Source organism: Pyxicephalus adspersus, chromosome 7 (genome assembly GCF_032062135.1).
Source record: "Pyxicephalus adspersus chromosome 7, UCB_Pads_2.0, whole genome shotgun sequence".
Lineage (NCBI taxonomy): Eukaryota > Metazoa > Chordata > Amphibia > Anura > Pyxicephalidae > Pyxicephalus > Pyxicephalus adspersus.
In genome coordinates this window covers 15,326,199-15,351,662 of record NC_092864.1, presented here as the reverse complement: position 1 = coordinate 15,351,662, position 25,464 = coordinate 15,326,199, and the positions used below count along the sequence as shown (strand labels likewise).

Below are 25,464 nucleotides of genomic sequence, written 5' to 3'. Positions count from 1 at the left end.
ATCAGCATATAAATATATACTGACTCCAGTGTGGTGAAATCTGGTTGCCAGGACCGGTTTTTCCTCTTTATACCTTCTAAAATAAATCCAATTGTGTAACAGCAAACTTTTTTTTTTTTCTTTTATTAGTGTAGGGAAGGTTTAACACCTTTGTTTGCTGTCTGTGCTCTGTTCACATGATCTCACCTCACTTCTAGTTGGATCTTAAAATTTTTGCAGTTACCAAATGTCCAGATCTGGTGAAGCTTTAGAGGACGCCCCTGGACGTCACAGTTGTTGTCTTCCCAATAAGGATTTGGACATAGGTGATCTCTTGCGGTTCCTCTAACCCCACACTCCTCATTCCTCTATAAAGTAGAGCTAATCCAGTCACAGGTTCCGCCATCTTTTTCATTCTCCTCCTCATTCTGATCTTTGGTCATCTTGAGTGGCCGAACCTCTTCATTCAGCTCTGGTGCCCATAGGGGAACCCGTGATGAACCGGGTATCTGAATTGAAACAGATGGGATGGCAGATCCACCAGTGTTTGATAGCGGATCAATTTACACCGCCACCTCAACTTCTGGATTGTGTTGTTGTTGTGTGATATGTTCACTCGTAGACAATTCCTATAATACTAACTGCAATTTGAAAGTCACAGAGGTCTTTCAAGTGGGACTAAACCCAGTGTCCCCATTTCATTGAAGGTGCCGCCATCTTTTTTGCTTTTCAATCTTCGATTATCTTCATTGGCTGGGCCATGATGAGTTCTAGATAGCTAGGCATCCTTTGCAACAAACGCTGAGTTGTGCAATTTGACAGCCGAACAGCATTTAGGCAGGTAGGAATTATTGCAGCAAGGACAAGGCATGTCCCTTTTTGCAGTAAACACCCACCTGATCCCCAATTAAAAGTGGTATAAGCTTTGGTTTTCCATGCAAAAGTCTCCATGAAGGTTAAATAGTTACTACCAAATCTCTGTGAATTAAACATTTATTTAGTATAGTAGTAGAGCTCCAGATTTGTGGCAGCATTCTATACAACTTTATTTTTCTGCACCCCACCTTTGGCTGGATCAACCCCATACATGCAGGATAAATGTTTTTAAAGGAGTGTGTTAGTCTGTGGTCATTTCACAAAGAAAGATCCGCCTGGCAGGTTTGTAAAGGGCTTTTCTCTAAAAACAAAGCTGGATTGTTAACATTGTTTGACCCCCACTGATAACTTCTCTTTAGTTTGTGTAGTCTTTGTGCTTTGTTGGAGAGGTGCCGACCTTTCAGAATGAGTTTATGGCAAAGCTGAAATATGGGGAGGGGGTCGAGTACCCTTTTTCTTGCTTGTGCTAGTTATTTTACTCCTTTGTACTGTATAGAACCAATGTATTCTGCAGAACTTTATGGAATCTATAGAACTGTTCATGGTTTCTGCCTCTTGCAATCGTTCATACTACAGCCATAGAAAACACAAATTTGGGTAAAATTGTGGAGAATTATAAGCCAAAATGGACCCTTGCAGAAAATCCATATCCAAACTCGATGCAAGTGGCATCTTTGGTGGGAATCAAATTCAGGGATCCATCACCATGTTGGTGAGCGTGGTCACTCCTCTTATTTTTAAGGATTAACTAGGGTCTAAAATTCTCAGTGTGGGTTGGTTGCTCCAAGATCAAAGTTTGTTTGGTTCTTTCAAACCTCCCCAGCCAATGTTTCAGGCTTTTGTGTTTGTTGCTGAGATTCCAAGGATTCTGTTGAGGGAAGGGGGTTGTGTATTTTGCAATGGTTTCCGTAGAATCTGGAGTGGCAGTGGAGTAATCAAAAGGTAAATATCAGTTGATTGGGATGGGGGGTTGTGGTGTCATTTCACACTTAAAGACCCTGTTGTAAGAGCAGTCATTTCCACCGCTATTTTATGTGCATTTATTGTATTTTATACATGTCATTTATTTGTAAAAGCTTCCCTTGTATAGACCTTGAAAACCCCTTGTATAGACCTTGAAAAACCCTAAGACTGTTGCCATTTTTGTATTTGATATCAACAGCCCCAGGCAGACTCACGGCTGCCAATTAAGTAGAGCAATCTTTCTCAACCTTTTTACAACTATTGAACCCTTGATATACCTTGATATTGATGAAACCTCTGATGTTGGTAGCCAGCAGGAACGTTCACCCTTACAGTGTGGGCTAAAATACCACCTTATAGACCACTAAAAGATCATTAGAGTCATGCAGGGGGCTCTACCAAGTGACATTGGCCCAGAACTTTGCTGGCATCATCAATAATTGAAGGAACCCCTAGCAACCTCTGGAGGAACCCTGGTTGGGAAACACTGGGTTGGACCATACCTGGTCACTCCAACCCCTCATCCCTAGAATCTGTTAGTTTTAGTTTTATACTGCCATTGTCATAATAAATGAAAAATGAGCATTTCCTAAGTCTACATTCAGCAGAGAAGAGGTAGTGACATTTTTCTGATGGATTCTGGTAAGCGTCTCTTATATAACAAGAAAGTAACACAGCGCCTTGAGACAAGCGAGCATACAGAGAGCACTCGGAGGCTGCAGGCAGTGTGAAGATCAGCTAATTATAGGTTTGGTTTTCCTTCAACTAGGAAAAGGGTGTATTTCCTCTGGGAGAACAGTACTTGCCTGTACATTCTAAGATTTACCAGCAAACAGAATGCCATGTCAGTGGATTAGATGCCCCTTGGAAGCCAGAGATTTTTTTTACTGGGGCAATAAATATAAAATGCCTGATTTGCATGAACTGATGTATGCAGACAGCAAGCAAGGTGAAAGGATCAGAAAGTAGAACTTGGCCAAGAAATCATCATTTTGTTCAGCCACTTTTGTGATATAGGTCTGTAAAAAGGTGGAATCGGCTCCCTCAGGAAATAGTTTTACCAGGTTTCTATAGATGGCTTCTAGAAAAGAACAGCCTTTTCCTAAAGCATGGAATATAACTGGCGGATTAAAGCTTTATAGTAAAGATAACGGAGACTGTTGAGCCAGGAAAAATCTGATTGCCTCACGAGATCAGGAAGGAATTTTTTCCCCTGTTGGAGCAAGTTGTACCAGGGATTTTTTTGCCTTCCTCTAGATTAACATTATCCATAGGGTTTTATATCTGGGATATGTTTTTTTCCCTAGTGGTTGAACTTTATTGACTTATGTCTTTTTTTTTTTTTTTTTTTTTTTTTTTTTTTCAACCTATGTAACTCTCACGTTTTTTACTTTTGCAACCTTGGGTGCTTCTTTATTTATTGAGCTGAGGTGTGATGATGCTGATAGATTTTCCAATGAGTAGGCTGAAGGTGAAGAGGTGATGTAAGAAAATGCAAAGTTTCCACTAGTAAATATTAGTGTCTGTGCTGCGTGTACGGATCACATAACTGTCTATACAGTTTTACAACTGTGAACATATTTATGTATTTTAAGGGGCAGAGCAACTCTAATGCAATGCGCATCGCACAGTGCTTAGTTTTTTACATTGCAATGTGCAGCTGTAGAGGGAATGGGTCTGGGGAGGGCAGGAAATTAGGAAGTAAATCCCCAATAGGGTCCTTGTCAGGAACAAGAACTTGAATGCTCAAGCAAGCACAAATCTAAAGGTAGGGATACACGTCAGATGATTGTCGCTCTGACGTGTACAGAGGTCCCCCGATGGTGTGGCGGGTTGACCAGTTGGGAACGACCCTTGTGCTTTGCTTTGGATAAGAGCTCCGCAGGTGCTGCCCACTCGTCCTCGCCTCTCTATAGATAAGAATGGTACTGTGTGTACAGCACTCATTCTTTATCTGTTGCTGAAATTGATCACGAAAGATCGTTTCCAGCGATGGTGATCTGATGTGTGTACATAGCAAAAACGCACTTCATTCCATGTCCACTGGAGCACAGCACCGGATCCCTCGCACTCGGACGAAGAGTTCTCCCCGGTGTAAAATTTCCTGAGCTGGCTGATGGCACCTGGCCAAATTAAAATGTCAATTCGATAAAAACAAAGCAATTACTGGTCCCGCATATTTTGTAGTGACATCATTATATCTGTGCATTGACCGGTGGCATGTAACCATTGTGATTTCTCCTTCGTCTGGCTGCAGACAATAGCGCAGGTAAATGTTATTCTTCTGTCTGCACAGGTGAATTGGTCACAAGGACTCGTACACAAAGCACGAATGAAATATAGACATATTGTTCTTGGCTTAAATAACCCCCGTCTGCATGGAAATACCGGAATGTCAGCTGCTTTCACAGTTCTGCTTTCTATATATACAGAGGGTTTGTGATGTCGTTGTTTAGTCTGTGATGGAATGCGTCTGTATTGTGCACCTCGCATTTGCGTGTGTTTTGTTTTTTCGTGTTTGAGCTTTGGCTGTATGTTGATCTTTCCAACAGAACTTTACTGGTCTATGGGTGCACAACAAGGTAAAAGATTGATATATTTTTATATTGATCATTTACATGGGCCAGGCACCCATCTACCAGCACATCGCCATTTAGCAGAGCTAATTCACCAGATAACAGGAGCTTTCCTTGCTGGGTACAACAACAACCAGCATAGCTGTGTGGGTTTTGCTGTCAGTGCTCCCATTGCAGCGCTCTCTTCTGAATGTTGATCTACCAACAATTGGACATTATCAATTTGATATATCGATTGCAAGTGCCGCAATCCGGTTGGATTCATGCAGCGTATATGGCTATTATTGCACTCAAGAACAGAGTGGTCTTATTTGACGCAGATCTAAAAGGAAAAAATGCAATCGAGCAGGTTCTTTTCCTGTCTGTTTTGCATTAAAATAAACCTTTCTGATTGCATTTCTTTAAAATTTACTCTCTCCTGTCCTCGCTGTATCGCCGGCACTCCCATCTGCAATCCGGTCCTTCTCCGTGTTAACACTTTGGCCTTCTTGAATGCCCAGGCTGGGGGATGGCACAACTCCTGCACATTCCGGGGTGGGGGGTTTATTTAGTCCCTGCATATCCTGGCATCCTACACATGCACGTGTTCACCTTGTGGTTGTGAACATGTAGGTAGGTTGCAAAAGAGACGTCGTCTGACACATCTGCAATAAGAATCCTGTCTGCTCAGTTTTTGTTTGCAGAGCTAAAGTTCTGAAAAATTGACATAATTGATGCAGATTTGTTTATTTCTGACTGCTGTAGTTGTAATGCCTGTCGATCTGTGATTTTTTTTTTTTTTTTCACCCGGGTGACAACGCTGTTTGCATGAAAATTGCACAGCAGCATCGTCCTTTTTCTAGTAGATGGATTTCAGAGTCCTCTAATGTTCTCATTTTCTTTCTATCTCTACCAATACATTACAAAAAAAAGCAAAACTAGATTGTAATGTACGTGGGCAGAATGATGCAATTAGATCTGTTTCTTTGGAATGACATCGGAGGAATGCGTTGCACCTGCCGTTCCTTTGCGTGAAAGCATCATTGTCACATCTGCCGCTCTGATCTTTAGGGACTTGAGTTAAACCCCTACCTTTTTTTTCCACCAAGTATCCGTGTTTTGCTTGTAATGCCCAGGAGGATTCTGGGAAGTAATGAGAGCCCAGTGGGAGAGGGTTTGGTTACCACGCTATTGTGTGCGCACCACTGTCATGCAATCCAGTGCTGTGAGGCAAGAACAGTCATGTGACCCTGGGGGCATAGCAATGGGTTCTGTTAATGGCACCACTATTGTGACCAGCCTCTTGTTATCAGAGAGCTCAAGCTGAGCCATGACACTTGTCTGTGACCCCTGCATAAGCACATTAGTCACTTTTAGTTTGTATTGAGCGCGTATGTCCTTTGTGGGCTTTATTTTCTATTGACACCCAAAGCTTTTGTTGTTTAGTGACGCTGATGTTCTCACAGCAACAGGAAAAAGTCCACTTATAGAAAAACTACTCGAATGTGGAATTTGAAGGACATTTTGTAATAGGTTCCCAATTTTCAGATGCTTCCTTCACCAAATTTTATAGATTCGATTTTAAAATGACCATGTATTCCCGGGGTGTCCCATTCCAGTTCCCAAGGGTCATGAATTCTCTAGTCAAGGTAATGCTATTAGGGAATGACTACAAAGATGCAGAAAATTATATTTTTTCCCAAATTCCTTGCCTGCATGTGGCCCTGTAAGCAGAACTAAGCCCGCTACACTCACCTATGCCCGTTCCATCGCAGAGTGCCACCATCTTTCTTTTTTTCTTCTTCCTCCTTATGATCTTTTGTTGTGCCGGGATGATGTAACTACCGCACAGGTGTGCGTTCATTCCCGGCATGCATACAGGAACCCCGGATTGCACAGCTGGACAGTAGTCAGGTGGGTAGGAATGGTTGTTGCAGAAGGGAGTGTCTCTAAACAATCCCCTGAGGAAGCCTATCGGCAAAACATGTCGGGTTTGGAGACTGCAATACTATTTTTCATCGCAAATTAATAACCAAAATATCATCTATGTTGCAACTGTTATTGTTTTTGAGATTGTTAAAAGCTTAAGTATGTATTTCTTGATCTATATTATATTCTTTATCTGAGTAAACTCAACTGAAATTGCAAGCCTTAAAAGCCCCCTCTGTATCTAGCATTTCTTGTAAATATAAGCAGAAGGGACATCGTCTGCTGCTTTCTGCGAAAAAAATCTGGTCGTTGCCTTTCTAAGCGGGTCTTTGGTTCCACTTTTATAACTAGTCTTGGTGTATACTCTTCTCTCCAATCCCATTTCTCCAACCTCCCCTTCTTTCAGGCCTTAAAAAAACTGACGGTGGACACTTCTGGGATTTTTGGGTGCCCTTGTCCAGTGCTGCAATTTTTTTTCCCTCTGACCCGCCTCCCTACATAACCGCAGGATGTAAAGCTAGATGATCATCACCCAAGACAGGCTATCGTAATAATCTATAATGTGTACATTGGTCCCCTAACATTATTTATTGATGCCCCATGATGACCGCCATCTTCCAATGGTGGAGGATTCGGTTTGGTCCCTTCTGCTGGTTCTCCTCTTTCCATAGAACTGAACCGTGCTATGTGCAGGAGTTCCCTGAAGTCATGAAAGACATTTCAAGGGTTCTCCTATGTTAAAAAGCTTGGGAACGCTTCTCTGGTCTATACTATTCTGTTTTTTTTCCTCCTGGCAGCTACATAGGTTATTTAATAGGGAAGATGTGGAGGAGCTGGGCCAGCATACTTAGTATTTAAACACTCCTAGGAGTGCTTGATTTTTTTTTTTTTTTTGCTTTTACCTGCAGATGTTGGTATTGATGACGGGGTCTCTTTAAAGGAATACATACCTGTATGACATTGGTAAGCTTCAGGACAAAGAAAGTGCCATGTTTTTTTCTGTACAGGAGCGCTAGATCAGCAAGTGCTAGATTAGTTACTTTGCTGAGGATGAAAGCTGGGATTACAGCAACATTTGAAGGGAAAGCAAGGAAGCATCTTACAGCCTCTTCGTTCTCAACACATGGAAGCGTGGTGAATAAGCATGGATGTATTTCATTGGAATCAGAACTGCGTTTCCAGTCCTGATTAGACATCCCTGGTAATCTCTGTGATTAGCCCTGACACTTGCTGTATAGAATTCACAGTAACTCTTCTTTTTTCCAAGATTCATCATTACGAATGGGTATGGGGATGAGGATAAGAAGGGGCACACGGGGAATTTGGCTGTGGGGTGGTTTGTGATTGGGCATTACAGCTGCCTGTTGGGCAAGTTGTCCAATCATATTGCATTGAAAAGATAGGTCAGTTCCTGCGGGGATAATACTGATAACTTACATTTGTTTTAGGGCTGACGTACCCGGTATTATGAGAGGCTTGCAGCTGAATAGGGGTTGAGTGGGCAATGGACTGCAGTTTTGGGACATTTACACATTCTGTTGGCTGTCAATATACCCTCTGGCCATCTTCTAAGAGAAGAGTTATTGGATGGGTTGGAAAGTTTGTTCTAATTGTCACTGGAATGTGCGTCACCCACTATTCCCCCCTCTGTAAAAATAAACACATATGCTCAGCCCAGTGTTCACGTTTATATCCTGGTCCGCCCACCATCATCTTGTGCCATCGGTTTTTAGTTTGCTTTCAGTTGTACTTTGTATCAAAGACATGTGATTGTGTGCTGGGTTTTTATTTATTCCTAATGGCACCCCAACACTAATTGGTGTGCAATTCTTTTCAAAGCATAGCATGCTCAATCCTTTTATGCTTTGGGCAGAACATTTAATAAAATAATACAAAGGCCATCATTATGAATAATAACAAACATTTAGAAGAAACCTGTACTGAGGGCCGGGAATGGGACCTGTAGTCATCCAGTGCTTACATTTGGGTAGTTGCACATCTTAGAGGTGACCCCATCTTCACACATCTAATGATATGCTAATGCATTTCGGGCCAGGTTACTTCAGCTTTAGGTTGGCCCAGCAGGGGTTCTGTTATTCAGTTTCGGCTTTCTCTGCAGGTTTCACTTTAACGCAATCTTCCTGCTGACTATCTGATCATGTGACTTGTAGCTCAGCAGCATATCGATCTATATATTGATTTTCTTTTTGTAATACGCATATTTCTATTGTGTATATCGAGGCCTATTATTGGCTTTGTTACATTCACGGTCTATTGTTTTTGTCTCCCACACACAATGCATCGAGTAAAGGTAACCATGTCCTTGAAAAGTGAGATTTCCATTTTGGTATTCAGTGAAAAGTTGATCATTTCCTGGGGAGGATTTTTAGTTTTTTGTGTTAGCAGATTACTGTTGCAGATTTGTGAAGTTACTGAATCGGCCAATGGTGTTTGATATGGGATTTTGTATGTGACGGTGGCCATGCATTGGTTGATGGATGCACAGTCGGGTAAGTAACTGATGTGGTCCAGATATTGATCTTGGCATACCCGTTGCAGCGTTCCCCAGACCCTTTTAGCTGGGCGCATCACCCGGCACTTTTCAGTAAACACCCAGCTGTTTTTGGGTGAGTGAGCATCTCCACAAAATTTGACAGCCTGGCGATGATCAGGCAGGTGATTATTATTTATTAGTTATTGCAAGAACTGTCCCTTCCTGCAATAACCACCTTCCACTTTAAGAGGTCATATTACATCGTTTTCTATTGGAATGTTAGCTGAACCAGAAATGCCTTATACTCAAAGCAGCCAATCAGCTTTCTTTAGCATAGCCACTTTGTTAAAAGCTGGTTTGTGTTTGGTTGCTGGCATTTAGCAGCATTTCCTATTTAGCACGGCATTGCATTTACAGCGTCCATAGTCATGTCACATTCTATAATAGGAACAATCCAGGATTAAAATATAAAAAGTCTACCCGTGAGAAGAATGATTTTACATGTGGGCAGATATTAAACCTCTCTCCTTTTCCCACCCGTTGTTGTCACATGAATAATTTTGAAAATGTTCCATTATGAAATGAATATGTTTCTATTGATGTCAAAGAATTGCAATGGATTTGGTATTTTGTGAAACTGAATGGGTGCACACATCTGGGGGAGTTTACAGGCACGGCAGTCAGAAGTCACGTTTACCTGTGATGACCGTGGGTTGCTTTAGTTGTAGTTTATCACTTTAATGATAGGTCCAGCGCACACTTTATGGGTTTTAATTTGTCTGGAATGCACCCAGGTGGAGCATAAATAGCCATAATTAGCCAGAGATTGGGATACTGCGGAACCAATCTGATGCACAGGTTTAGATGTTGGGATTTCCCATTGAATGTAGACACTGTCCTTTCACTGTGCAGATACCAAATTCATTGGGGGTGGGATGGTGGGCCTGGAGCACAGAGAGGGGGAGTTCAGAAACGGTTGGGTCCTTTTTGTTTTCTATGCGTGGACCCTTTGCAACCTTTTTGGTTTATCAGTGCACTGTATATCAGAACTGCAGTAACCCCACCACCACCCACCCATTTCCATCTGTCTGCAGGATGATCATTTAGTGTCCTCAGGTCTTCATCTCCAGGCTTGGCAATTGGTCCTCAATGTAGAGAACTGTGACTTTGTGAGCCCAAGCTGTGATATTTGTACATCCCCACTGGGAGCGTCCATGACAGCCTGGACCACAAGAAGTGTTCTGAATGATGCTGGACATTATTCAACTCGGTAGATGTCAGCAGGAATAAAGGTGGCCAGTGTAAAAGTGTAATTGAGATTAAATAACAGTATTTTCCACAGAAATTTTTTTAAATCTGGGTGGGTAGAAACTGTAGATCCAACTTTTCAGTAACCACACAAAAACAGCCGGGTGGTTACCGGAAACTGCGCGTGGTGCGCCCAGCTAAAAGGGGCTTGGGAAAACACCTGTAGATACTTTAGGAAGCTATCCTGAGAGTAATTGTCTGCCATTACTCATCTTTCCATCTAAAAGGTAATAGTAATTGACCCAATAAACAGCGGTAGTAACAATCACTCATATCTGAGTGATATAAACCCCTTCTACAGAATGTTATAGCTGGAATTTCAGTCATTATTGTTCATGCAATATCATATCATGCAAAAATTAATTTTGCTTGTCACAGTGTTAACTCAACTCAAGACGCTTTCAAACACAAATCATTTACATCTTTGTGCTGCCGGCGGTGTTGACAAAGCACGTGCCTTGCTGTGAGTTATTTCTATTCAAAGTGCCGTTATGCAGAAATATTGGCATTCTTGACCTACCTATCATAAGTGACAACCAGCTGACTTGACCATTATATTATTAAATATTTGCTATTCTTTACTGGTGGTTTTACTTCTACTGCCACCACTTTACAGATCGCCAGATAGCGTTCGCCACTTTGATAGTCACATTGGAGACCACTGGTATTGATTTCAAGCTCCGTGTCCTGTCCCTGTTTCATCGTGGGGCACAGTTGCCTTTTCTATTTTTTTTTTTTTTTTCTGCATCCAGATTGTCAGCCAACTTGGTTGGCCAGGATGATGTAACTTGAACTGAGTTTATTCACTCTTGGTATACCCAGGAGAAGCTGGGATTACCAGGTATCCTGGTGCACAGCTCGGCTATTTTGACTGTTCTTTGGCACGATCAGGCAGGTAAGACGCAGTGTTGAACCCAGACATTTTTTAAAGCCGGGTGGGAAGAAATTGTAGGTGGGTGATAGTCCCAGTATTGTGACCCAACTCTTCAGTAACCACCTAAAAACAGCCGGGTGGTGCACCCAGCTAAAAGAGGCTGGGGAGAACACTGAAGACCAATTATTGCGGAGGTGACATTGCTTGTCCCTTTTTGCAATAACCTGCCTGTGGAACTTAACTTAATTAACTTGACATGTTGAGCAATAATAGCAACAGCACTCATTTTCCATGAGTGTGCTTCATCGTCGGGCCCAAAAAAGCACAAAAAATGCAAATGTGATTTAAAATTAGCACCCAAAAAAAAAAACCAAAACCACACAGCCTTTGCTTGTATTGAGCAGCAGTCGCCTGGCAGACAACCTTTTCCAGGGGTGTGAATGATCCTTGGTTTGTGTTTTCAGAATTTATAAGATTTGTCATGTACCGTATGCATTTCTCAGTCCATAGCGCTGGCCCCGGCAAGGCTCCCCCGGATCATAGCGCTGGCCCCGGCAAGGCTCCCCCGGATCATAGCGCTGGCCCCGGCAAGGCTCCCCCTAAATCATAGCGCTGGCCCTGGCAAGGCTCCCCTAGATCATAGCACCGGAAAGGCTCCCCTAGATCATAGCACCGGAAAGGCTCCCCTAGATCATAGCACCGGCCCCCCCAGACACCCCCCACATTATGGCACTGGCCCCTCAGACACCCCTAGATTATAGCTCTGGCCCCGCAGACACCCCCCACATTATAGCTCTGGTCCAGCAGGCACCCCACATCATACAACTGCCCCCGCACAGGCTTGTGTACAATTTTTTAAAATTATTTTTTAGCCAGTCCCTGTGGAGCTCAGGTTTTTTGTCAGGCATCCTTCAGAAGGCGTAACCGGACAAAATTGGGCATTAACCATGGAGGACGGTTGGACTTTCAGACACCATTTCGTCACCCTAAGGCATCTGGCCTACTTGGACATAAACATGAATGTTCTTTGTTGGTAAACATGGGAGGCAGGAGCTGGCTCTTTCACCGTCTTTTATCTTACTGGGACCTGTTCCACTTGGACAAGATTTTCTTGTCTGGTTGATCTTCCCCCTCCCCATCTTCCCTTTCCAAAACCCAGCTCTGAAGGTATTTACATTCCTCTTGTATATACAGGGCTGTGTTATTTCTAACAGTTGTATTGTGACGTTCCGGCATCTCTTCTTTATGAAATGAATGAAACAAGAACTGTCTTTCTTTCCTAGCTTGAAGAGCATGGAGATCTTAAAGTTGAACTTTACGGTAAAAAAAATTCTTGCTGGCGGCTGGGCTTTTATTACTGAAGAGACTCTTATGTCTCTTCCGCACTAAATGTTTCTGCCCTTCCCGCTAGCAAGTCTCTTCAGATTGTACTTCTGTGGGATTAAAGTTAGAATTCTACTCGCCCTGCATGCCCTGTCTTACGCCTAAGGTGCCTAGACGAGGATGACATCAGCAACCTTTTGTCCCCTGGAATGCAAAAAAATCACTTTGCTTCTGTGAAAATCCTGGTCTGCTTGTGGCCCCTCAACCCTGCAGCCGGACTGCCCTGGCCTACAGGCTAAAAAGCTAACTGTATTCTCTTTCTAATGTTCTTCTCGGGTAAAACACAGACTTTTTCCGGTAACCCCATCTATGCAATTTAAATTGGTGCTGTGTGTGCACATTTGCGAGAGGTACCTTGCTGTGTAATTTTTGGGGTTCTGGGTGACTTCATTTAGCCTTAAATGGTAAGCTCTTGGGCTCAATTTGCTGGGCCTGCCAGTCAGCAGTCATTTAAAGTGGGAGTACAGTTGACAAATGCTTGATCGGGAAGGTCATTATTGAAAGAGAGATGTCCCTTCCTCAGTAATGCCTTACCTGCCTGATTGCACCACAAAGCTGAGCTGCGCATGTGCAGCATCTCCTTTGGTAGCCAGGGAAACTCAGCTCTACCCATGTGTGTGCCACCCTCTTGCACAGGCGTTACATCATACCAGCATGGCCAATCAAGATGGCAGAAGAGCAACTCTGAGAGGAAGAAGAAAAGAAACATGGCCGCACCGTGCTATGGAACGCAGCCTGCATTAAAATCTACGTTGTATACAGTGAAATGGCAGAAATTATATATTTGCACAATTTTCAAAAATTCCTAACTGCACATCTAAAACACCTTCTGAGGTCTTTTAAGCGGAACCTTACCTAGGTTATACGCACCTGTCCTTGTTCCATCACAGGCGCCGCCATCTTCTTCCTCACTCGGATCTTTGACCATCTTGATTGGCTGGGCTGGGAATTACGCCCCTGTGGGAGTCTTAGTCCAAGCAGTCTCAGGAGCACCCGGGATGTGCCGGCAACCAAAACTATTCGCAAACTTTTAAAGTGGAACTTTAGATCTTTTGATCCCATCACAGCCCAAGCAATGTGACCACCTGCATAGTGCCCAAGGAGGTCCCAATCATTGCTTTGTAATCCAAACCACCTTATTCCAATTTCATGGATTTGAAGTTTATCTGTAGGCACTGTTTGCCTGAAGATCTCCTGTTGAAATATGTTAACAAAACCACAATTGCCTTGAGGTGTGTGTGTACTTTCTCATGGATGTGTGCTATAAATAAGCCTCTGTGATTAGCCTTTGAGTTATGATTACCTATTTTGAAGCCTTTATTTTTTTGCATTGTTCTGGGTTCCCTTTAAATGCCGTTCTTGGTTTTTTATGTCAGGTTTGTCAGGCGGTGTGTGTGTGGGTAGGTGAGAGTCTGTGTGGGCTCATTGCATGGAGTGTCAGAAGTTCCATCATGGTTACATCTGTGCAAGGCTGGAGAAGGCGTCCTGCGTTTTGTGGCCAGCTTAGGGTTAATCGGAGCAGCAGCGGGGTGGAAGAAATTGGCAAGAGCAGAGGAAAGCGGCACTGGAGATTGGCTGACAGGAACATTTATGTTTCTGAATGGGAGGGGTGCGAGAGCCTGAAGGAACTTCTTGTTCAGCAGGTTAAACATGGCCATAGATAATGGACTTGCTCAGTTAGTGTTTTCTTTCTAGGAGTTCACGGAGTATTGGCTAAAGGGTCAACTGTTTATAAGTAAATAACCGTGTACGGTGAGCGAACTCCTAGAAAGAAGAAGCGTTTTCTTCAGTACTCTGATCTACTAGGCAGTAGGATTTCTGATTTAATGTTTATTTTTGGATAAATCTATTGCGGTTCATCGGTTAGAGAGATTTCACCTCACTTCCAGTTCAATAAGAAATAAAGTGAACAGTTGCAAGGGGACAGTGAGACGGACAGTAATAATAGATCGGATTTGCCATTTGTCCCTTAAAATGGAGGAACTTTTATTTTAAAATAAAAATGAGCCCTTGCTTTAATTCTGCACAGCCCCCGATCCGGCCTCGATTTCAGTCCTTGAATCTTCCTTCATTTGGTGCAAAAAGGGCGCACCGTGCACCGCCATCTTCTTCCTTCTGCCTAAGGCACCTGATCTCGCACTGCCCAGATAAGAGATCGGGTGACCTATCCTCTTGTAAATGTAAAAAAACAAGGAGTGCCAATCTAACTGGACTTTTTTTTTTTTTATTTGGGGAAATCCTGAAGCCTCGTGGGATACCTACTCCAGGTCATGCGGCTCCTCTCTGCTTTGTACCGCCATGGCAGTAAACACAGAAAAGGAGGGGTAAACGATTATCTACCCTAAGTAAAAGTTTTGGTGATGGGTTTATTTTAAGTGTTTGGTTGGCATGCATTTCCCATCAATTCCTGTCCCAAAGAAAGGAACAGGGAAGTCTCTACAACTGGGACAACCGGGTGAGATTGAGGTCAGGCGCAGATAAAATCGTGAATGATCTTGAAAGTGTTTCAAATGCAGAATAAACAAGCGATTGACACAATCCAAAAGCCTGCTAATTTAACCCTAATGGACACCGATCTTAAAATAACCTCTATCAGAAGCACCTCATTCATCAGATTTTTCCTCCGTTCTGTGTACTGTGCTTTGTTGTTTTGCAGGGGTGTCATAAAGACGTATTGATTTTGAGGTGTCAAGGTTTGATTTTTTGTTCTGCTCAAACAAGTCCAAAGGCCCTGGTATTAATTGCAGTTTTCTCCCAGCCTCTGTTAGATGGGCGCATCACCCGGCACTTTTCAGTAACTATCCACCTGTAGACGGGCTGCCGCCTGCCCACAGCAGAATACTGCATTGGTTATATTTACTGCTTGGTTTTATATTAACATGCTACTGAACCGGACTTCTTCAGCCGGCAGACTCTCTGCAGCATGGAAACCGTTAAGTACATTCTAGATAAAATAAACATGGCTCTGTGATGAATGGCTGATGTTAGGAATAGATTTATTTTGGCCAGGGGAGAGAGCTTTGTAGCAGAGTGGTGCAGTGCAGTTTTAAGCAACCTCTTGTCTGCTGATTAAGGAATGGGAAATGATGTCACTGCTATTTGCAGTTCTTCTGGGGATCCAAAGGTTAATGTACACTAAGCCTGTGATGTTAGAATCCATAAGGATGCTTTGTCTAATTTTCTGTTCCTGCCATATGTGAAATGCCTACTACAGGAGGCATTTGTATTCTTAGTGTGCTTTGTGTATTACAGTAGAGTGCAGTAAGAAAGTAAAACTTTGCCTTTGTGTAGGAACTTCCTGTAATAAAGACCAGACAGTGCTGCTCAATGTTCTTGTGCAGGGTGACCGGTCCTGTTCCAGCCCCCCTGTAGTAGATGAGCCTGTCCTGTCCCTCCTATATCTCTGCTTTCTGCATCGGCAGCACAATGATGATGTCTCTTCTAAGGCAATATCTGTGTTTGGTGTACAAAGCAAATTTATATCCTTTGCGACTATCAAGCAATGTATTCTATTGAAACCTTCAATACCTTGACCTTCAAATCTGAACTCCAAGAAGATAAAACATCACCTTAGTCAGTGCCGTTCCATACCGCAGTTCTATTGTTAGGGCTGTGGCTGCTTTTAGAATAGCTGTACAAACCCTTATACAGGTAAAACTGCTCTCATATACTGTATAAATGCCAATGTTTTCTTAAGTTGCTTGCTATGAGTATGATATATTTTTATAATAATAATAAAAATTAGATTGTAAGTTCTTCGGGGCAGGGTCCTCTCCTCCTGTGTCACTGTCTGTATTTGTCTCTCCTTTGCAACCCCTATCTAATGTACAGCGCTGTGTAATATGTTGGCGCTATATAAATCCTGTTTAAACTAAAATAAAAATACAAAATTATTTTAAACCTGTCATGCATAAGGAGGCTGTATTGTATCTGATCACTAATATTATCTTTTGTCTTCCAGGTAAAATACCTCACTGGGTACCTGGATCCAGCTGGGCTGGGGGTAATAAATTTCCGTGACTTTTATCGGGGTATCTCTGAAATCCAGAATGAAGGTGAGTGACAGTATTTCCCTTTTCTTGTGTTTATAGGTGGTGACTTTTCCTGCCACAATCCAGCTGCAAATAGTAATCATAGCTGCCGTTAAATTTACCGACACTTTGATGACATCCACCATAGTCTGGCATTTTTCTGTTGGCTGGCATTTCTGATTCTTCATTTATATGGCCAAATCTTGAAGCTTGTATAGTGCTAAAAGCAAAGCTGTCATTCTAAAAACTTGAAGGCTGTATTTTTTGACATCTCTGGCTTTTTTGCTAAAGCTCGATACAAAGGCTTGTAAAATGTCATGGGGCACCAGTACTGATAAATCCTTGCATTTAGTTTTGGTGAACGTCTAGCGTTAGTACAGAAGTCCAATGATGTAATTTACCAATCCTCTGTGCCCAATTACTAAACTTCCACTAATTAGGACTTGTAGTCCACACAGCAGGGTGTTCTTCTCTTCCCTCCCGTGCTCCATAGGACAGAACAACCTGTCTGTACAGCTCACGTTTCTTCCTTCTAGTGCATGAAATGATCATTATTAATTGTTATGAGTGACGGCGATTGTACGTCTGCACAAGGATTAACCTTCAGATTTGGAGGCGCAAACATGTGGATGGAAGGACTTTGCATTATTCTCCAGTTTTCCTTTCCTGTAGAACTGTTTTGGGTTGGTGTTAAACAAAAGAACATATGCATAACAGCCAGGCAGCTAGCATTTTCAGCAATCATAACCCCTTTGTACGTTTCATTACAGGTATAATTTAAAAATGGGGGGCAAAGCAACACAACAAATTAAGGGTTTCCAAATGTTTGTGCAATGGCTATCCAGCAACCCCTATAATTGTGGTCACTTTCAGCCACCCATCATTACTTTGTTCTAACTTTGTAATTTCCACCCCCTTGGTATGCACCACTTTTTTCTTTCTATTGTGCCCCAAACATCCAGTGTTCCTTTATTGTGACCCAGATTTGTAGTGTTTGTAAAGAGTGTAATCACTTGGATTAAGTAATGTCACTTTGCCTAAGAAATTGTCTGATGACAGCCGGGTGGTAAATGAAAAGTGCCGGGTGGTGCGCCCAGCTAAAAAGAGCTGGGGAGAACACAATACAGAATATAATGCAATTTAGTTTTTTTGGGCTCAAATATAAAGTAATATTTAAGTTTCCACCATCCCACAGGCTTTCACTCCACTGGTTTTAACGTCTGATCTCTCAAAAACGGCTGATCCCTCAAAGCTCAAAGTTTTTTCAGTTCTGTTTCCTTTTCTACCTTGCTAATGACATAATTTACAAATAGAGGCTCTTTAGAGGCTAGCCACATGACATTTGGGGATCGAGGCTACCTCTACAGGCTAGCCACATAAAATTTGGCCAGGCATTGGCCATGTAGTCTTTGCTTAGAAAAAGGAAAATGGTTCTCTACAAATGTATACTCATTTCCATTTTGAAATCCACATAATATACCAGGTTGACATGTGTGTCCCTGTAAACACATGAGGTTAACCGAAAATCCTTTAGTACCTGATTTGCATCTGAAAAGATACAATGTAGGTGGAAGTGACACAATACTGGTAGGAACATTGTTCTGTGCAAGCCTATTGGGGAATTTTCTTCCAGGGAAATGTCTAATAAGATGTTCCACCATGTAAGATATTTATACCTTCATAATGGTACTGCTGTGTGTCAGATCCATATACCACATTGTGTAACATATCCGTATTTTTTTCATTTTCCTGCATATCCTCTACTTTCCTTCTCTCTAACTTTTCTACACACGTTACATTATATGTTTACCTGGCAGGAGCCTTACATGTGCCGGTGACTTAAACTTTCCTAAAGACCCAGGCTTGGAAAGCCTGCAAACTGCCGAATCATAAAATATTGTTCCTGGCAGTCGGTTTGGAAATATGAGGTAGATCTCAATGTTCTTCATCCACTTAAAAAAATAAATACTAAAGAAGCACCAAATTAATCAAAACTAACCTCTTGAGATATCACCAAGCTCAAGTTCAGACATAACTCTTTTCTGGGGGGAAAAATACTGCAGTTTGCCCTACCTGCTTTTTTTTGGAGGGGTCAAAGAACCTGTGTATAGTCTCTGTTCCTTCTTAGCATGCCTGAGCAGATCTCAATGAGGTATCTGTATCGCTCATGGTACAAAGAGATTTGCAGACCTCATGGCTTCTATTCATTATAAGTTTAAAGAGGTCCTGTACTGTGGAAGTTGTGAGAGAACAAAGGACCAGTCACCAATATTACCTGTGGTCTGTTTGCAACCCAATACTGACTTTCCCAACCTTGTGTTGCACTGTTTGTGTGTGGGGTGGTGCCTTGTTGGTAGATAATTTGGGCTTTGCCCTCTAATGTCACATTTGCCCACCGGTCACGTAAAAGGGAAAAGTCTTGAACCAGTTGGACGGCTAAAAGAGTCCCAGATTCACAAAATGAATAAGGAGGAAACAGGGAAGGGCTTTGCACTGCAGGTCCTCAGGTACAGCTTCTCCTCCAGGAAAGAGAGCAGTGATCAGCACAGTAGTGATGTTGCCACATCTCATTTCAAATATTGTGAGACTTCACTTGGGAATTCCAGACTAAAGGTATATTTTTTTAGGGTAGCAAGATTTACATTTGAAGATGCTCCCTAAAAGATAACCAATCTTAACTTTTTCAGCTCAGGTCCACTTTAAAGAAAAACTGTAAAGAGAGAAATACATGGGCTTCCATTGCCGAACTTTGATGTTAATGGTAATTCCTTGGTTACCATTTTTGACCTGACTTCCATTCTTTTTGAGCCTCAGAAGCAACAGATACATTCTTTGCAACGGTGTGTTAGATGCCAGTGATCCTCTTATAGCGCCCTTCCTCCTTTAACCTACCAAATGTCATTTCTATGTCCTGTATTGACCTAAGGGTGGACTCAGGGACCTCTGGAATGCCTGTAGGAAGTCAACATGGGGGGAGCAGGTCTGGTTAACAGAGGTTAACAGATTTCCCTTTCCTTTGCAGGACCTTATTATGGTGCCAATAGGTTTTACAGACTTCTTCTCCTACAAAATCATAATTGGGGTCAATGATAAAAGATAAAGGATCCCTTGTATTATATAGGCACCTAAAAAAAATATCTGATTTGCAAGCTCCTGAACATATTAATGAATCTGAGTCTCATTACTCAGAACTGATTTAACAAACAGTCCAGGTATGAGGTGTATATTCTACACAGATAAACCTGTCATTAGCAGCAGCGGCAAGGCCGGTGGGTTTTGCTGTTTTACATTGAAGCCTGCTAAATACATCTGCTATACACAGCGGGGAGACTCACCTCATGGCGAGAGTCGTTACTTCCAAAGTGTTTGCGGCTTAACCATGATGGTAATTTGCAATCTTGCATTGAATAATGATTAAAGAATCCAGACTGACCACTGAAATAGGGATAAAAGCAAAGCATTTAAATAATTTTTGCCCTTCAGGAAAGAAAAAACAGCTGGTTGCTGCTCTACAAAATTGCTTTCATTCTTAATTTTTAGGTTTATTGTTGGACTGCTAGGTTAGTCACCATTCGTTGGCGGTCCACTCTGGACAATTATTAGGGCTTGTGTCAACGGGGTTTTGTTGACGTCAGTTATGAATTACTCAGTCTCTGGGAATTCAAAACCAGGTTAAGTGCAGGTCAAATGAACCTGTCAATCATTTCTAAATGATATTAGAAGAGTGTTGATTTCTAACTGATACCATCAATGCGTGCCCCAACCCAGCGATAAATCTAGGGGTTGCTTTTCTAGGGTATCAGTAAAAACCATTTTCTTCTAAATGTTCTACTAAACTTTCTGCTTTTCACACTTGGCAAGTCACAAGAGGAAGTGGTCATCCTTTGCTTCAGTGAAGGCGATCCCCCAACCACCCTGTTTCAGTCATCAAGGTGATCTCCCATATTGCCCCTTTGGAAACTGGCTACCTTTCAAGCCTCAATTTTAACCCCAATGTATTTTCCTGTGTCTGCCATTGACACAGAGTTTGGCTCCATTATAATAAAAACTTCAAAAACTCTTCCCATTTATTCATGGCTGTCTTATTTGGAGATGAGTAAATTGGACATACTCCATATTTGTACCTAATGCCCATATGTGCACTATGAAATAGGTCTTACACACTGTGCCCGATTTATTAAAGCTCTGCAAGACTGGAGAAGATGGACTATCATGGGAGATTATGGGTGATCTAGCAAACTTGGAATACATTCTGGTCCAGGACTGAAAACTTTTGCCAACTAATGGCAAATGTTTTTTAAGTAATCCAAGCTAGCTTTGGTGGATCACCCAGGTTCTCCCATGATAGTCTATCTTCTCCAGTCTTGGAGAGCTTTATTAAATCAGTCCTATTGGGTGAAAGTGGCTACAATTTTAGAATCAGAGGATAATAATGACCATTAATGATACAAAATAGAAAGGGAAACTTGTAGAACTCCTGGGGTAGATTCTGAAGGACTCCAGGCAGTTAAGATGCCTATTCAATGCCCACCTACCCAATTCCATCATATGCCACCTTCCGTACACTGACACAACTGTCTCATTATTTTAGCCCTCAAATTCCGCTAATAATATGATCATTATGGTGGTTTCCATTGTCTGAGAACACTGGGATTTATTCTGGAATTTCCCTTCCTTTGGTTTTTTAATGAAGTCTTGCCATGTTGCCAGTCACTTGGCAACGTTTTGGATTGTAAATTCCCCAACCTTTTTCTAAAGCCCTAATCCCCCTTCTCAGTTTTCACCGTGTTCAGGTGAAAACTGAAGAATAGTCCCTAAGCTTCTAATCGTATGGGAGAGGTTCCAGGACTAAGAACTTTTTTGTTTCCCTAACAGTTTGACCGGTTTTGTATTGCATTTTAACTGTTAGCTGGCAGATTTCAGTGCTTGTCTTTTCTTGTTACACCGCTGTGCTGTATGAGGTCAATTCATCCAAAAATCTCACAACTTTGCCTTTTGAGCTTTTGGTTGTTTCAGCCCACCTTCGTGGATTCCAGCTGCTCTGCTTCTTTTCTCCTTAATATAAAATAAAAATTCAGAATTTAATGGCCTGCAAACTCTAGTGCAGATATCGCAGTAGTAAAGCCCCCATGGGGTCCCTTTTGAATGGACAGAGCCTTTCAGGCAAAACTTACAACATCCTAGGAGTTCTAGTTCTAGTAAATTAATACATTGCAGGGTTCTCCCCATGCCCTTTTTTTTAGCTGGGTGCGAACCACCTGGCGCTTTTCAGTAATCACCCGGCTGTTTTTTCGTAGTTACTGATAAGTTGGGTCACGTTCCGGGGACTGCAACCCCATTACAGCTTCTTCCCACCCAGCTGGGGAAAATACTGCATAATGTATGGAGTTGGGGTTCGTATGGGTTCCCTACTGGTACTGTGACCCCCCCAGATCCCAGAACATGCTGGTAGGATAATTAGTGTTCCCACTAAAAGATTCACCTGAGCCTGTGTTAAAGGTATTGGATTAGAATCTGGCCATGAGTAAAAGTGAGCTTGCTTTGCATTTTAATTAGGCTGCAGTATTTTTTTTTCTTTATGCGATCAGTGTATTTTTGTCTTGCTACTGATCCATTAGGGCACATAATATGTCTGTATACATGAAATGCCCTGCGAGCAGACTTTACTGTGGAGTGCCGAAAAAGTACAAAAACTCCATGGCAATTAGGAAGTGGAGACCCCAAATGGAAAGCTTTTCCGCTCCATGCACCCTTTCCCATTCTCCTTGTAGTGGCACTCCAACTACTTGCCATTCTGTCTCTGGGGACATTGCAGCTCCCTGCACCCCTGCCGATCTATCTGTGGGGGCATTGCAGCTCCTTGCACCCCTGCCATTCTATCTATGGGGGCATTGCAGCTCCCTGCACCCCTGCCAATCTATCTGTGGGGTCATTGCAGCTCCCTGCACCCCTGCCGATCTATCTGTGGGGGCATTTCAGCTCCCTGCACCCCTGCCATTCTATCTGTGGGGGCCCAGAGAAATTTCCCAAATTGCTCCATCCTAAAACTGCCCCAAATAGGGGAACCCATTGTAACATCAAGCTAAAGCAGAACAATCCTTTTGCCTGTACTGAGACGTGGCTGTAGCTGCCATTTTTAACCATTTAGGGAAATGCTCAGTTGTGTTTTTAGTGGATTTTTTACTGTATGTCTTCCTATGACAGATGTAGATAAAAATCACCAAAGTTCAATAATAAATACAAACACAATAATATTTAAAATTTAAATACTATAATATTCATAAAATATAAATACTATATTAATTCTCTCTTTGCAGACCTGGATATGCAGCTGTACGATATGGGGTACCCGTCTGAAGGAGAGCCGGCCTGCTCTGTGGATTTTGATGACCTGGCAGCATTTGAGGTATTTATTTCTGGGATTTATGTTCTCGTATCTATTTTTATTCAATCCTATAATTAGCAAAGATCTATGGCCAAATCTGTCAGTTTCCCTGTGGTTAGATGGTGACCACACCTGGTAGATGCCTCTCGTACTGCCAATTAAGTACCATGAAATCAATTGTTTTTATGATTCGCTGCTCACATAATTATAGCTCTAAAAAGAACATTCCAGGCTACAAATTAAAGCGGCTAATGAGCTGTTAATGTTATCCAGCAAAAGCTGCCACTTTGTTAAAGTCACTTAATTCGAGACGGTATGAGTTGGCTGCAATCTGCTGCATGCACGATCCTGCAATGTATCCAGGGGGAGAAGGAATGCAATTCCTGACTGCGCCATTCTACAGCATTTACCTTTGCTCCTCCCCTGAGCAGCAACATATAAAGTTATATAGGGAGGTAAGGGGAGGGGTAGAGCAGCTTGGCCAGCACACGCAGTAGTTAGACACTTCCAAAGGAGGAGATGGTTGTGCCATGCTATGAATTATTTCCCTGTCTGAAAATATTTTTTAAGTTCCTCTCCAAAGATTAACAGATTTTCATGGCATTGTGCAAGAGGCTCACAAAAAGTAACCTGGGACTGACCCAAAATAGGAAAGGCAGGGGAGGATTGTAGCTCACACATAGAGTGGTTGGTTCAGTACTTTTTAATAACTCAATACAAAAGCTTGGGTATCTGAGTCTTGCTACACAGAGGGGGGGGGGGGCATTTTCACCTCCACTATAATGATTGAATCTTAAGTTTTAACAGCCAACCAATCATAAGCAACCGGTTCTTTTTTTGGTCCTATAGGGATTGCATTGGGTAATATCAGCCGAAGTTTGTAATGTGCACAAATGGCTGATTCAGCACCTGCCTGAGTTCTTCATTATGACTGCAGTGCTACCAATCACAAAGCAGGGCTTGTTCTCGATTAATTCTGATTGGTTATTATAGAATACTGCCCTTTAATTTGTAACTCCAGCCTCCCAGTTCAACCCACTTCTCAGGTGCCCATAACTGTTGGTGCTTTGTTATGCTGCATACAAATAATATCAAGCCCAGCAGTTCCAGAGCAGCCTAATAAAGCTAAATTTTGATTGGTTGGTGTGGGTGACTCTACAGCTTGCTTCCAGGATAGGGTTAAATAGTGGAAGTTGAATTGTTTGCCACATTTCTGTAATACAGGTGTCACCTTGTTAGAGAGGTAAACAATTTGTGCCCACATCCTGTGTCACCTTGTCATGGAACACTCAGCATGGGTAAACACATTGCCTCTGCTGCCCACTGCTGGACAAAAGATACATTTGATAAACTTTTATTCTGTATATATTTTTCAAGGGAAGCAGAATACAGTTCCGTACACTGCAGTTAACAAGAATGAATAGATATAGATAAAAAAAACGGCATGCCTTTCATAAGAAAAACATTGAGCCGGCCGTGGCTCATCACTTCTTTGGAAAATAGTACCTGTCTGGCTGTCATTTATCCCTCCTTTGTGCAGCCTCTCCATGCTTGTTCTTGGTAAAAAAATAAAAGCCAGCTAACATAACAGCCAGGCAATGTGCACTCTCAGAGCAGTGCGACAGGTGTACTAGGGCTGTTATATAATTAAAACCAGCATTGATTAATCATGAACCTTCCTGAAAGTCACAAGATTACCTGTAAATATTTGACTTCCTTCTTGGGCTCTTCAAAACATTTCTCTGTGCAAAAATTAACCCCTTTTCCCATATCCTTCATATTTTCAAATCAAATTGATACTCGTTTGCTATCCTCTTGTGTGCTGCAGGTGTGCGCATACCAAGCGGTCTTCTTGTTTGCATGTGCAATGCTTACTGGCCTCTTGTGGCCTGCTGAATTGCCTGTGCTGACCAGGGTCTTTGTGTGCTGCGGATATAACCATTCTGGCTGGTCCCCATGCATGCCGCAGATGCACCCTCACTGGCCAGTCCTCTTGACCTGACATTACTGCTGCAGGCAATGTGGGCGGTTGGGCCGATGGTTCTGCTTCCCTTTCACTCTACAGATGCACCCATGCTTGGCCGGTCCACTTGTGTGCTGCAGATGCCGCCACACTGCCTGGTCCCCTTGACCGGACATCATTACTGCTGCGTCGTCTTCTCTTCAAGTCCTTTGAAGTCCATCCAAATTTGATTCACTGAAACCCATGTTGTGCCCTCACCATTGCATCATTATGGCTGACACAGAACACATGGATGAGCACCCCAACCATAAAACAACTATTTTTGTTTCTGATTCAGACCTGAGGGGCCCTCACCTGATGAATGGAAACACGGAGGTCCTTCTTTGAAGTTCTGTCACTTGTGTATAATTAATACAATCATAATATTTGCTTCCTACATATAAAGGTCATTTTACTGAACTTGCACTGTTACTGCCCCAGTGCACATTCTGGGTGAAATTTCAATTTTTGCTGGTGCAGATCAGTTTCGAGAAAACATTAAAGGGGAGCTCCAGGCCAATTACCAAATACAGAATAAATACATTTGTAAGAAAGTTTGTATACATCCTGTTTTGGTATTTCCCCAGCCCTAACGCATGGCACTGACCTCTCTGGCATTGGAGAGAACTCTTATTTTGTGTTACCCCCCTGACCCAGTGACAGAGAAGTGGTACACTGCGCTCTG

At 42.4% G+C, this 25,464-nt stretch overlaps 1 protein-coding gene across 3 annotated transcripts in view; it reads left to right on the top strand.

The window, feature by feature from the left end:
- The window catches only part of RAB11FIP3 (RAB11 family interacting protein 3), a 68,385-nt gene that overhangs the window by 23,011 nt on the left and 19,910 nt on the right, over positions 1–25,464 (top strand). For all 3 annotated transcript variants that reach the window (XM_072417588.1, XM_072417587.1, XM_072417586.1), the window contains 2 exons: positions 16,323–16,416; positions 22,710–22,798. In XM_072417588.1, the coding sequence (XP_072273689.1) occupies positions 16,323–16,416; positions 22,710–22,798 (183 nt within the window). The remainder of the gene's footprint in view (positions 1–16,322; positions 16,417–22,709; positions 22,799–25,464) is intronic.